Here is a 10,003-nt window from a genome sequence, read left to right as displayed (position 1 = left end):
CTGCAGAGGACACTACAGCCACGCCCTGAGCGCCACCACCTTTATTTAAGGCAAAGCTCCAGAAGGCCCCAGCCCACCCCTCCCCCCAAACTCCCGCAGCCGTCAGCTGTTCCCTTTGCTCTCGGGTTCCCTGGCCTCCGGGCTGGAGGTCTTCAAGACTTCTTCCACAGCATGGTTGAGACTTTGGGGGCTCCGCTCATCCTTGGAGTTTGGCCCGACTGTTGCTGCCTCCTGGTGGCGAGAAAAAGCAAGGGGCAGCGGGTCAACAGCTGGTCGCACGCTCAGCCCCACACCCAGGGCTCCGCTCCTGCTTCCCTCTGCATTTCTGGCTGTTGCCCCTACCTTAGGCAGGGGCCCCTCGAGACTAGAGTCCAGGAGTGTGGTTTCAGCCAGCCCCGAGTCGTCGTCCATGCTGATGAAGATGGCCGGGGTCTCGCATTCCGGACCCTCCTCCCGGTATTCCATAACCTCCTCAACCGGGGTGGGACCAGCTCGGGCTGCCCCCGAGGGTGTGGAGGCAGCTAAGGCAGAGGGCGCCACGCCCGTGGGCTTCAGCTTCTGTTCCTCCTCCAGCTGCCGCTTCAGGGCTTTCTCCTGAGCCAATCGCAGGCCGATGAGGTCCTGAGGGGGTCTTGGGGCAGGAGCCGAGGCCAGAGCCAAGGGCTCCAGGTCATCCTGGGGCAGGAGGGGCACTCAGCTCAGGAAGTGTTCATCCCTCCCCCGACCCTCCCACCCGTGGCCCAGGATGGAGGAGACCGAAGCACACAGAGCTGCTTAAAGCTGGGAGCGCACACCTCGGCCTCTCCATCAGGGTGCAGGGCAGAGAGTGGCGAATCCCTTTACCAGGGATGCAACCTTGGGAGACTGTGGGTTTAACAACGGGGCCTCCTGGGATAAGGGACACAGGCAGGTGGGCCACATCGCCCTCACCTCTTCCAGGGGCCCTGCAGGTGCTTCCTTGACCTCGGGCTCCTGCTTGCCGCTGGCCTCCAGGATGGTCATGATGGAGTTGGGGATGTGTGCTTGCTAAGTAAAGGGAAAAGGGGAGGCCATGGCTGTAGGGAGCTCTGGCCAAAGGCACCTCTCAGCAGTACTCTACAACCCGGAAGTAGACCCTCCGGAGCTCTGCGGCTCACTGGCTCCACTCTGCCACACGGGTACCTGGTGGGGGGTGAAGGAGCGCACGTGGGCCAGCAGCGGCTCCCGGAGCTCAGGGCACTTGTCAAAGACCGCGCCAAGCTGCTGCGGAGGCAGCTGCAGGATGACCTGGAAGCTCTGTGGCTTGGTGCGTTGGCAGCACTTGATGAAGCCCTCCCATACCTTGGGGTACTTCCACACCTGTGGGGCAGGAGAGGGCCATTAGGCACAGGCCCAAGCAGCCACCTCTTTCCCTCAGAGACCCACATGCTGCCACTCCACAGTGTACTCCGGGACTCATACACCTGCCAGCCCAGAATTTGCCTTCCTCACAGGCAGTGTCCCAGGGAAGAGGGGGCCCTGCCTCTCATCCCTAGGTTACACAGCACCAAGTGCTAGCACAGCACTGCCTCCTGTTCTCGGAGCCACCTCTAGCAGGTGTCATCAGGCACTTAATAGGCTGGAGGTGCTGCACAGGACAGCCCGTGGACTGGCCCCAGCTTTTGGATGGAGGATGGACTTGATTATCACTTCCACAGCATATTTCTAGTTGGTGTTGCATGCCTGTAATCCCAGCACTTGGAGGATCCAGGCAAAAGGATCAACACAGATCTGAGGTCTTGGCTATTCTGGACTACATAGCAAGGCTCTCCCCACCCCGCAAAGAAAACTAACCCCACCCAAAAAACCCCACTCTATTTCCAGTCTCTTCAGACTGGATGCTATGTGCCCTGCGGTGCCTGGGGCTGGGGTGAAGGGGGGTACTCGCACCGCTCCTGTCTGAGGCAACACTCCAGGAAGGTATTCCAGAGGCAGACGCTGCCCACTGTCGGAGCCAAGCGGGTTACCTGCTTCATGATGAGGCGGGCCAGGATGTTCATGACGAAGCCCCCCAGGCGGGGGTACATGGTCAGGGACTGGATGACGGTCCGCATGAGCAGCATGGGCAGGGGGCTTTGCTCCATCAGCTGCTGCATCACCACAGCTAGCACTTCCGACGTGTACACATTCCGCTCCGCAAAACACAGGTTGGTGGCTGTGAGGAGGCGGAGAGTGGGCCTGTCCTCTCTGCCTGAATGTCCCCCATTAAGTGGGAATCCCACTTCTCAAGCTTTTCCACCCCGACCACAAAAGGTCGGTTATGAAGATGCTTAATGGTCCTTCCCCTAGTGGACAGGCAGATGCTCCCAACCCCTAAATAAGTTAAGGTGGACCAACTGTGAGACCAGCCTCTTCCCCGAGGACAGCCTTGAGGAATGGGGGAGAGCGTACTGCCAAACTCTGGGCCTGCCCTAACCTAAAGAGTGGCCATAACGCACCAAGGGGAAGGGGTGAGAGCTGCTGTCACCCCTAGCATCCCCAGAAGAAGCAGGGTGGGTCTCTGCCAGCAGGCTGTCTGTGATGGTGCAGGTCAGACATGATAAGGAACACATGAGAGAGAAACAGAAGTGGGAGGTAGTGGTGAGGGCCCAGCTGAAGCCAGTGTCCACAGCAAGCATGGAGCAGGCCTTGCTTGGGGTCTAGCTCCTGGGAGTGGGTGGCAGTGTCAGGGTTGACTGAGCTGAGGGGCGGATCTCAGGAGCTGCCTCTGAAGTCCTTCCCCAAACACCACTGGCCATGTAAGTGTGTTAACCAGGAAGTCTTTATTGAGCCAGAAAAAAGCCCCAGCCCCAACCCCTGAGAGGCCCGGTGGAAGGGAGGGTGGTCCTGTAAGGAGAAGGTCCAAGGAGAGGGACACTGAGCAGATGTGCAGGCTGAAGGGCAGAGGCCTGCCCTGTGGAAGCGGGCTTTGACTCGCCTCCCCTCGGGCTTCCCACTCAGACTCCAGCCCTTTCCTTTCAGCAGCCCAAGGGCTCTTCTCCATCCCAGAGGCTAAGGCCAATTTCTTCCCTAAGCCTCTGCCCAGCCCTAATCTGATGAGCAGCAGCTCACTATCAGCTCATCCTTATTGCATCTGCTCGCTAAAGGTGACCCCATTTCAGAAAGCCCTTCCTTCGTCCCAGCCAGGCTGGACAGGGCAGCCTGTCCCAGCTGTGTCCCCAGCACTGTGTTGGGACTGCTTATTGGCTGGACAGGGTGCTGGGATTTCCCCTGAGCAGACAGTTGAGATGTGGTGAGAGCTGTGGGCTGCTGAGGCCCAGCAAGCCTAGAGGTAGTGAAACTGTCAGTCTACTAGCCACCTGTGTGGCTCTGGCAGGAACCTCCCTTCCCTCTTTGTGACTCGGTTTCTACTCTGGATCCAAGGTAGCTGTGTTTCCAAATCCTTCCAAATTATGCATAAAGGGCCCTTAAGAATGGGCTGCTATGGGGCCAACATTGTTCTCACTGCATTTAAGGTATCGAGGATGGAGTGGCTGGTGGTAGAATACTTAGCACGTGAAGGTTCATTTCCAGCATGGTAAAAATTAAAACAAAAATGTGTGTGTGTGTGTGTCCACAGCCCCCAACTCTGGAGCATACCCTTTGAGACCTGTCCCCAACCCCTTCACCTGTGGCTTGCTGCCTCCCCTGCTTTGTCTTCTTGACCCCTCTCCTGTCAGGAGCTGCTGAGGAAGGCTAGGAAAGCAGTCCCTAAAGAACAGAAAGGCAGGGACAAAGAGGAAGCCACGCTAAAGTGAGCAGAGAGGGTGGGTTACAGGCAGGAGCTTCTCCTGGGACAGAGTTGACTCTGGCCCACAAGTCTCTGAGGGAAGGAAGAAAGGCGGGAAATGGTGGTGTCTTCTCAGGGGAGGTTCATGGGCAGAGAGAGCCCTCCTTGGTCTGTCCAGTTTGGCTCAGGTATGTCACATGACTAGCTTCTGTGTGACCCTGGTGACCTAAAGCTTCTGTGAACTGTGTCCTATCTACATCACACTCACCAGGATCTTGTGGGTGGCAGGAACGGGTTGTGGCATCAAGGGAGAGCCTGGCTCAGTGGGATGCCTGGGCAGAGGACGCCTGCCAGACCGTCACCAAGCCCCTGCTACGGAGGTCCTCTGCTACCTCAACCCTTGCCAGCAGAAGCCCTGTGCCCCTGCCTTGCTCTGTGGGCTCTGCTTCCATGAGTGCCTCACAGTAGGGTGGGAGGGAGGGCCCTTACTCCCCAGGACAGAGCACCTGACGTCAGGGCACAGCTGTGTGTGCTTTACATGGAGGCCGGGATGGGGCGGGCATGGCAGCACGCCACAGTCGGTCTTCAACCCAGGGGGGCCATGCAGGCGACGAGGCTCTGCCCAGCTGTGGGAGCTGGGCCATGTGGGAACGGGGGTGCCTCACCTTTGATGATAGATTTCATGTCACACTTCACCGAGTCAATGTTGTGCAGTGCAATCAACAGCTCTCCAGGGTTCAGGGGGGACAAGGCCGAGTTCCCTTCACCTGCAGTGGGGGCAATGGGGAAGGGAGAAGACTAGAGGGGCCGCAGCAGATGGCTGGGTCTCAGGCCAGGGCTGAGGGACAATTGAGGCACCTCTGCTTCTTCGGGGCTGGGGACAAAAGGCAAGAGTGGAAGAAGAGGCCTGGAGCCCTCAGCACTCTGCCCCCTACCCTGTGAGAGCTGCCTTGCTGTAGCCCCACTGTCCCACTGCCCTGTGGGCCCAGCTATCCCAGCACTAACTCTACCCAGCACACAACCGTGGGCAGTACAGGTTAAGGCAGAGCAGGATAGGACAGGGCCAGGCTGTCACTGAATGGTAGAGTGGCTTGAACCTTTGCTGTGTTGGGGCAAACAGTGGTGGGAAAAGGCACTTCACAGAGGTGACCTCCTGCTGTAGGAGAGGAGACCAGACATGTCATAGAACTACATCCCCCTACGGTGTCCCTAACTGTGGCCACAGGGACCAGGGATGAGGAACTCGTTCACATCCATGGCTATTTTCCCTCCTTGAACATGTTTTCTTTTGTTTCTCACCACAGTGGACAAAATGCCTCTGGCTCTCAGGATGAGAACTCATGTAACACGTGGGGCTGGGAGGGCGGAGGGAAATGATGAGGACAACAGAGACCCTCGTCTCCTAGGACACGGCAGCCATCCCACGCGACCGGTGTGACAGGAGGTAAGCTGAAGGCTGGCTAGGAGGGAGGGCACCTACCGTGCTGGGTGCCCAGCAGGCGGTTGAAGACCTCCTTCACCACGATAGGGTTGAGTTTGATGAGCTTGGGCAGGGCCTGGATCACCTCTTTCTGCGGGGGAGGGTGGGGAGGAGAGAGTGATACTGGGCTGGGAGACCCCACTACCCACCTACTCACCCCAGTGTGGGAGACCCCACTACCCACCTACTCACCCCAGTGAGGCCTCTGAGACTCCTAACACAGGGCCCCCTCTCCCCAAAGCTGCTGCCTACCCTAATGGACAGTGTTACCCTCGCTCCCATGTGAGGGGATGACGTACCCTTGGTCCCCAACTCACTAGGCGTACTGCCTTGTTGAGATGTGCTCCTGCTGGGGTGTTTCCCACAGGCCACGACAATGGCTTTATACTTACACACATACAGAGTGGATGCTGCTATGACACCTGAGCAGGCTGAGAATGGCCTGGGGACCAGCTCCAAAGCACACTGTACAATTACTGACTACAGGGGCAGGATGGGTCCCCCCACTGCTCTCAGGAGCCTCCGTCCCATCTACAGCAGAAGCGGCTGGCTGGCTGCCCCTCCCCTCCTGCCCTACCTTCTCCAACCCATTGAGCACAGGGATGAGGAAGCGCACGTCCGGCAGCCGTTTGTGGTACAGGTCCCGGACCCGCTTCACCAGTTCTGGGGATGGCGGTACTTCAAGAAGACAGAGAAAAGTAGAGTTGGGGAGGGGCCAGAGGAAGTGAGCATGGGGTAGGGGCAAAGATAAGCATATGAGAGGGGCAGCGCAATTCCAGAGCAGGGTCCCCAGTCTCTGCTTTCCTAAGCATAGCTCCCAGGGTGGAAGAAGCCCACAGGGGTGCAGTCACTGGGGACTTAGCCACTCCACCCCCTGCAGGGGAGGAGCAGGTGGGATGGAGGGGAGGCTGGAGAGGGGCAGGCACCTTTGTCAGTGAGGCTGTGCAGGCAGCGGGTGACCAGGGTCTCTGCCCCCTTGGGGCAGTTTTCCACCAGCAGCAGCAGCTCTGGTGAGGTCATGCCCATCCCTCGGATCTAAACGCAGAGTCGGCAAGGCCAGGTTACGGTGAGCATTTGAGGAGGCTGCAGAAGCTGGGGTGCTGAAGGCTACTGGGTCCCAGGTCTCTCCTAGTGTCAGCTCAGAGACTTCATCCCTGGCAGGTCAGCACCCCAACTGTCTTAAACCTCCCATGCCCAACCTGCGCTGCAGCACCTAGGGAGGTTTCCCTGGTCCTGCCTCCCGTCCACAGCCACTGCTTGGTCCAGTGTGGCCGAGGGTGCAGGCCAGACTCAGGCAGCTGCTGCAGTGTGATGGACCAAGGCACGCAACCTCCCCTCTCCCTTCACTTCTACTAGAATTTTCCATAATAAAAATGTCACGAGCCTTTACTCCAGCACTCAGGAAGCAGAGGCAGGCAGACTGATGTGAGTTCAAGGCCAGCCTGGTCTAGCAAGTGAGTTCAGGATAGCCAAAGGCTACCCAGAGAAACGCTGTCTCGAAAAAACGCAATGTCACGAGGGCAGGGCTGTGCACACCTGTAACCCCGGCACTCAGGAGGCCGAGGTGAGAGGCTCTTTAGCTAATGAGACTCGCTCCAATAACAAAACAAAATCAGGGGGCAGAGCTGACACATAAAACAGGGGGTTCTGAGCCCAGCAGCAACCCGAGTACCCACCCGAACTGCTACTCATGGTGTGGCCCTGTGGCTCAGACGCTAAGGAGGCCACTGCTTGGGGGACTGGCCTGCAGCCCTCATGTCAGGGCACAGTGAGGAGTGCAAAGGCAGGACACGGAGCTAGGAGTGCCCACCCCAGGCTCTGTACCTGAGCCACCCTGGGCCTTCTCACGGGCTGAAGAATGATGGGAGGACCACCCCAAGCCAAAGCCATGGATCAGGTGACAGCCCTTTGTGCCTGCTGAGGCAGACACCCAAGCGGCAATGGCATTGGGCCAGGAGCCTCACCGGCTGCTCGATGACCCTCAGGACTGTCCGCTTGATGTCGGCGATGGCCTCGGTGTACACAGCTGCCAGCTCGTGGATCAGCTTGTGGTTTTGAGGCAGGAGAGCCAGATACAGATACAAACACTGCTTCACTGTCTCCTCCGTCCAGGGCGCAGCCACCTCTGACAGGACAGAACAGGACGGAACGGGGCCATGCGTCAACAGAGGCCTATATTCCCTTCCCAAAGCTCTGTCCCCAGTGCCCGTGCTTCTCAGCGAAGTCAGCAGGAAAAGGCGGCGCGTGGAAAAAGAGTAGGAGCTCCTCCCAACACCAAGCCCAAGGCAGCTGAAGGTCCTTCTACAGTGCGAACCCAACCCTGCACCCCCCAGTCCTGTCACCACTGCCTACGGCCCCAACAGAAATGCCCTCACGTCGGCTATCTGTCAGGCACTACGTGGGGCAGCCTACCTGGCAGTCCTGCCACCCTCCCTACTGATAGTTGGCAGAAAGCCTTCACCGCTGAGCCTTTGGGCCACCCTCTGTGTGGCAGGGAAGCACCTCCGCTCACATGTCCTCCCCGGGCCACACAGGCTCCTGCCAGGCCTTTTGTTTGGCGGCACCTGGGACTGCGCTAAGGGGAGTGGCCCGAGATGACCCTGGAACCCACAGGTTGCTCTCCTGGTCCTCTAGTTTCTCACTCATGCAGTCCCATGTCTGTCTGTCTGTCTTGGCCACCCTTGCTCCTATCCAGCAGCCATTCTACAGGCTGGATGGAGCTCAACACAAGTCAGATGAACCTGCATCAAACCTGTGTCCTTGTCAGCTCCGAACAGCACCGAGGGCGGGTTGGGGTGAACCAGGAGCTGCAGGTAGTTGAGGGCAAATTTCTCCACATACTCTCGAAGCTGCTCCTTCTCATACATGCGCTTAATGAAGAGCAGGGCCTGGGAGCGCACCTGAGGGTGGAATGGGCAAGATGGGGGGGGGGGGGTCATGAGAACCCACTGCACTACTGAGAAACAAGCCTGGCCTGAGGCCAGGACAGCAGGGCCTGTATCCCCGGCTGCGGCTGATGCACTTCTCAGATCCATCTTGTCCCCTGCCTAGCTCGCTCATCAGTCCTCTCCCTGTCAAACGACCTTGGCTTTGGAACTTGGCAGGACAGGCAGCCCGTTGCCTGGAACACACGTCACCGTGCGAGCTTCATTCCACTCAGACACCATCTGACAGGAGCTGAGACCAGGGTCTGGTCTTCAGCATGAGTTTGTACCAAGTGACAGCACAGGGCTGTGGCTGTGGCGTGCCGCCTGAGCACGTGTCTCATCTAGGGCATAGCTGTGACGGTTACGGTTATCTCCCATGTCTCCTCCTCCAGGAAGCTCCCTGAACCCGCCCCTCGTCTACTGGACAGACACCTAGGAACTGTATACCGTGAAGTCATCCTTCTGTGGTCACACGGGCTCCTTTACTGGCTGCTGCCCCGGTGACAGTTCCCCAACACAACTGAGAAAGAAGAGAGAACAGGCACGCCTCCTTTGAGAGCACGTGTCCACGCAGGGTCAGGACAGCCCCGACTCCGTGGTGACGCCACACCATGGTAAATGGAAAAGCTGCGTTTTGCGGAGAAGGAAAGCAAGGCTGGCTGGCTACAGCGCGCACTCACCCTGTCCTTCTCATGGGAGCTGAGGTCGAGGAGCACGTGCAGGTACTGGAACTGGCGAGAAGGGCGCTTGAAGATCAGGTCTCCGAGCGTCGACATGCCTAGGTAGGCGCGACTCTGCAGACGGGGCAACCATGCTCAGTCGGCTGTGCCTCCTCCCCCCCTCCGTCCCCAGGCCTGCCTCCCTTCCTCCCCCCTACCCCCCCAGTCCCCAGGCCTGCCTCCCTGCCTCCTCCACACATCTGCGGCCTGCTCACCTCATCCTCACAGTACCTCCGTATCACGTCCAAGGCACTCTCGGTGATCAGCGGGGCCTCCAAAACCACCTTGGTGAAGATCCTGCTCAAGAAAGACCAGGTCCCTCAGGACAGGTGCAGCAAGGCAGCCACATGCGGGGGCCCAAGCAGCATATACAGCTTCCCCAGCCCTGGGCCCGGCTTCAGACAGGGGCAGGCCGGTGCCGCAAAGCTGCCAATTGGCGGATAGGTAGGGTACAGATGCTCCCTCTCTAACGAGCTGCTCCTTTTGCTAAAACAAGGAATGCGACCCAGGGCTTCCTTTGTGCGAGGGCTGTGCTCTACCACTGAGCCACTGTCCCATTGTCCCACCCCTGGGAACCGTCAGCAGAGGGTGAGAGGCCACTCAGACCAAGTTGCAGAGTCTGGAGTGAGCCTGATGACCACCACCCGAACCCTCCCACAGAGCATCTTCTATAGGGAGCGAGAAAATGGGAGACAGAGAGGGACATGGGGAGGGCAAGTTTGGGTGGACCAAGGAGGAAAGGGAAGTGAGACACAGGAGGGGACATGGGCTTACGCCAAGTCCTCACCCATCCTTCTGGTCTGGTTTCTCCTGCAGCCCCGAGAGCAGGCGGATGAGGCAGTCCTCATACTTGTCCAGAGTGCCGGAGGCCCCTGCTGCCAGGTAGGCATTGTATTCCTGGTAGAGCCAGGCAAAAGCCAGGTCCAGCCGGGCCCGGACATCTTCCAGGATGAAGGACAGCACCTCTGCCTTGAGTCCAGAGTCAAACTGTGTTACCAGGCTGGCCAGGATCTTGATGCGCACCTGGGGGTAGGTGAGCAAGTGTGTCAGTATAGTGGGCCTTCCAGTCATGCCCGGTGCAAACACCATATAAACTGGGTACAAAGGCTAACATCTGCAATCCTGGCACCCAGACTGCTCAAGTTCAAGA

The 10,003-nt window shown here is 58.7% G+C and overlaps 1 protein-coding gene across 1 annotated transcript in view; it reads right to left on the bottom strand.

The window, feature by feature from the left end:
- Positions 1-69: 69 nt before the first annotated feature.
- Sympk (symplekin scaffold protein) overlaps positions 70-10,003 on the bottom strand; it is a 31,437-nt gene continuing 21,503 nt past the window's right edge. Inside the window, exons 14-27 of the mRNA XM_051162501.1 lie at positions 9,641-9,876; positions 9,069-9,150; positions 8,815-8,928; positions 7,960-8,107; positions 7,172-7,332; positions 6,134-6,242; positions 5,785-5,885; positions 5,208-5,298; positions 4,393-4,494; positions 1,986-2,173; positions 1,162-1,338; positions 931-1,026; positions 343-675; positions 70-231 (exon numbers count right to left, since the gene is read on the bottom strand). Of these exons, the coding sequence (XP_051018458.1) occupies positions 103-231; positions 343-675; positions 931-1,026; positions 1,162-1,338; positions 1,986-2,173; positions 4,393-4,494; positions 5,208-5,298; positions 5,785-5,885; positions 6,134-6,242; positions 7,172-7,332; positions 7,960-8,107; positions 8,815-8,928; positions 9,069-9,150; positions 9,641-9,876 (2,067 nt within the window). The 3' untranslated portion in view covers positions 70-102. The remainder of the gene's footprint in view (positions 232-342; positions 676-930; positions 1,027-1,161; positions 1,339-1,985; positions 2,174-4,392; positions 4,495-5,207; positions 5,299-5,784; positions 5,886-6,133; positions 6,243-7,171; positions 7,333-7,959; positions 8,108-8,814; positions 8,929-9,068; positions 9,151-9,640; positions 9,877-10,003) is intronic.

This window comes from Acomys russatus, chromosome 19, assembly GCF_903995435.1.
Source record: "Acomys russatus chromosome 19, mAcoRus1.1, whole genome shotgun sequence".
NCBI classification, from domain to species: domain Eukaryota; kingdom Metazoa; phylum Chordata; class Mammalia; order Rodentia; family Muridae; genus Acomys; species Acomys russatus.
Note: the sequence above shows the minus strand (reverse complement) of the source record. Positions and strands in the feature narration are given on the sequence as shown.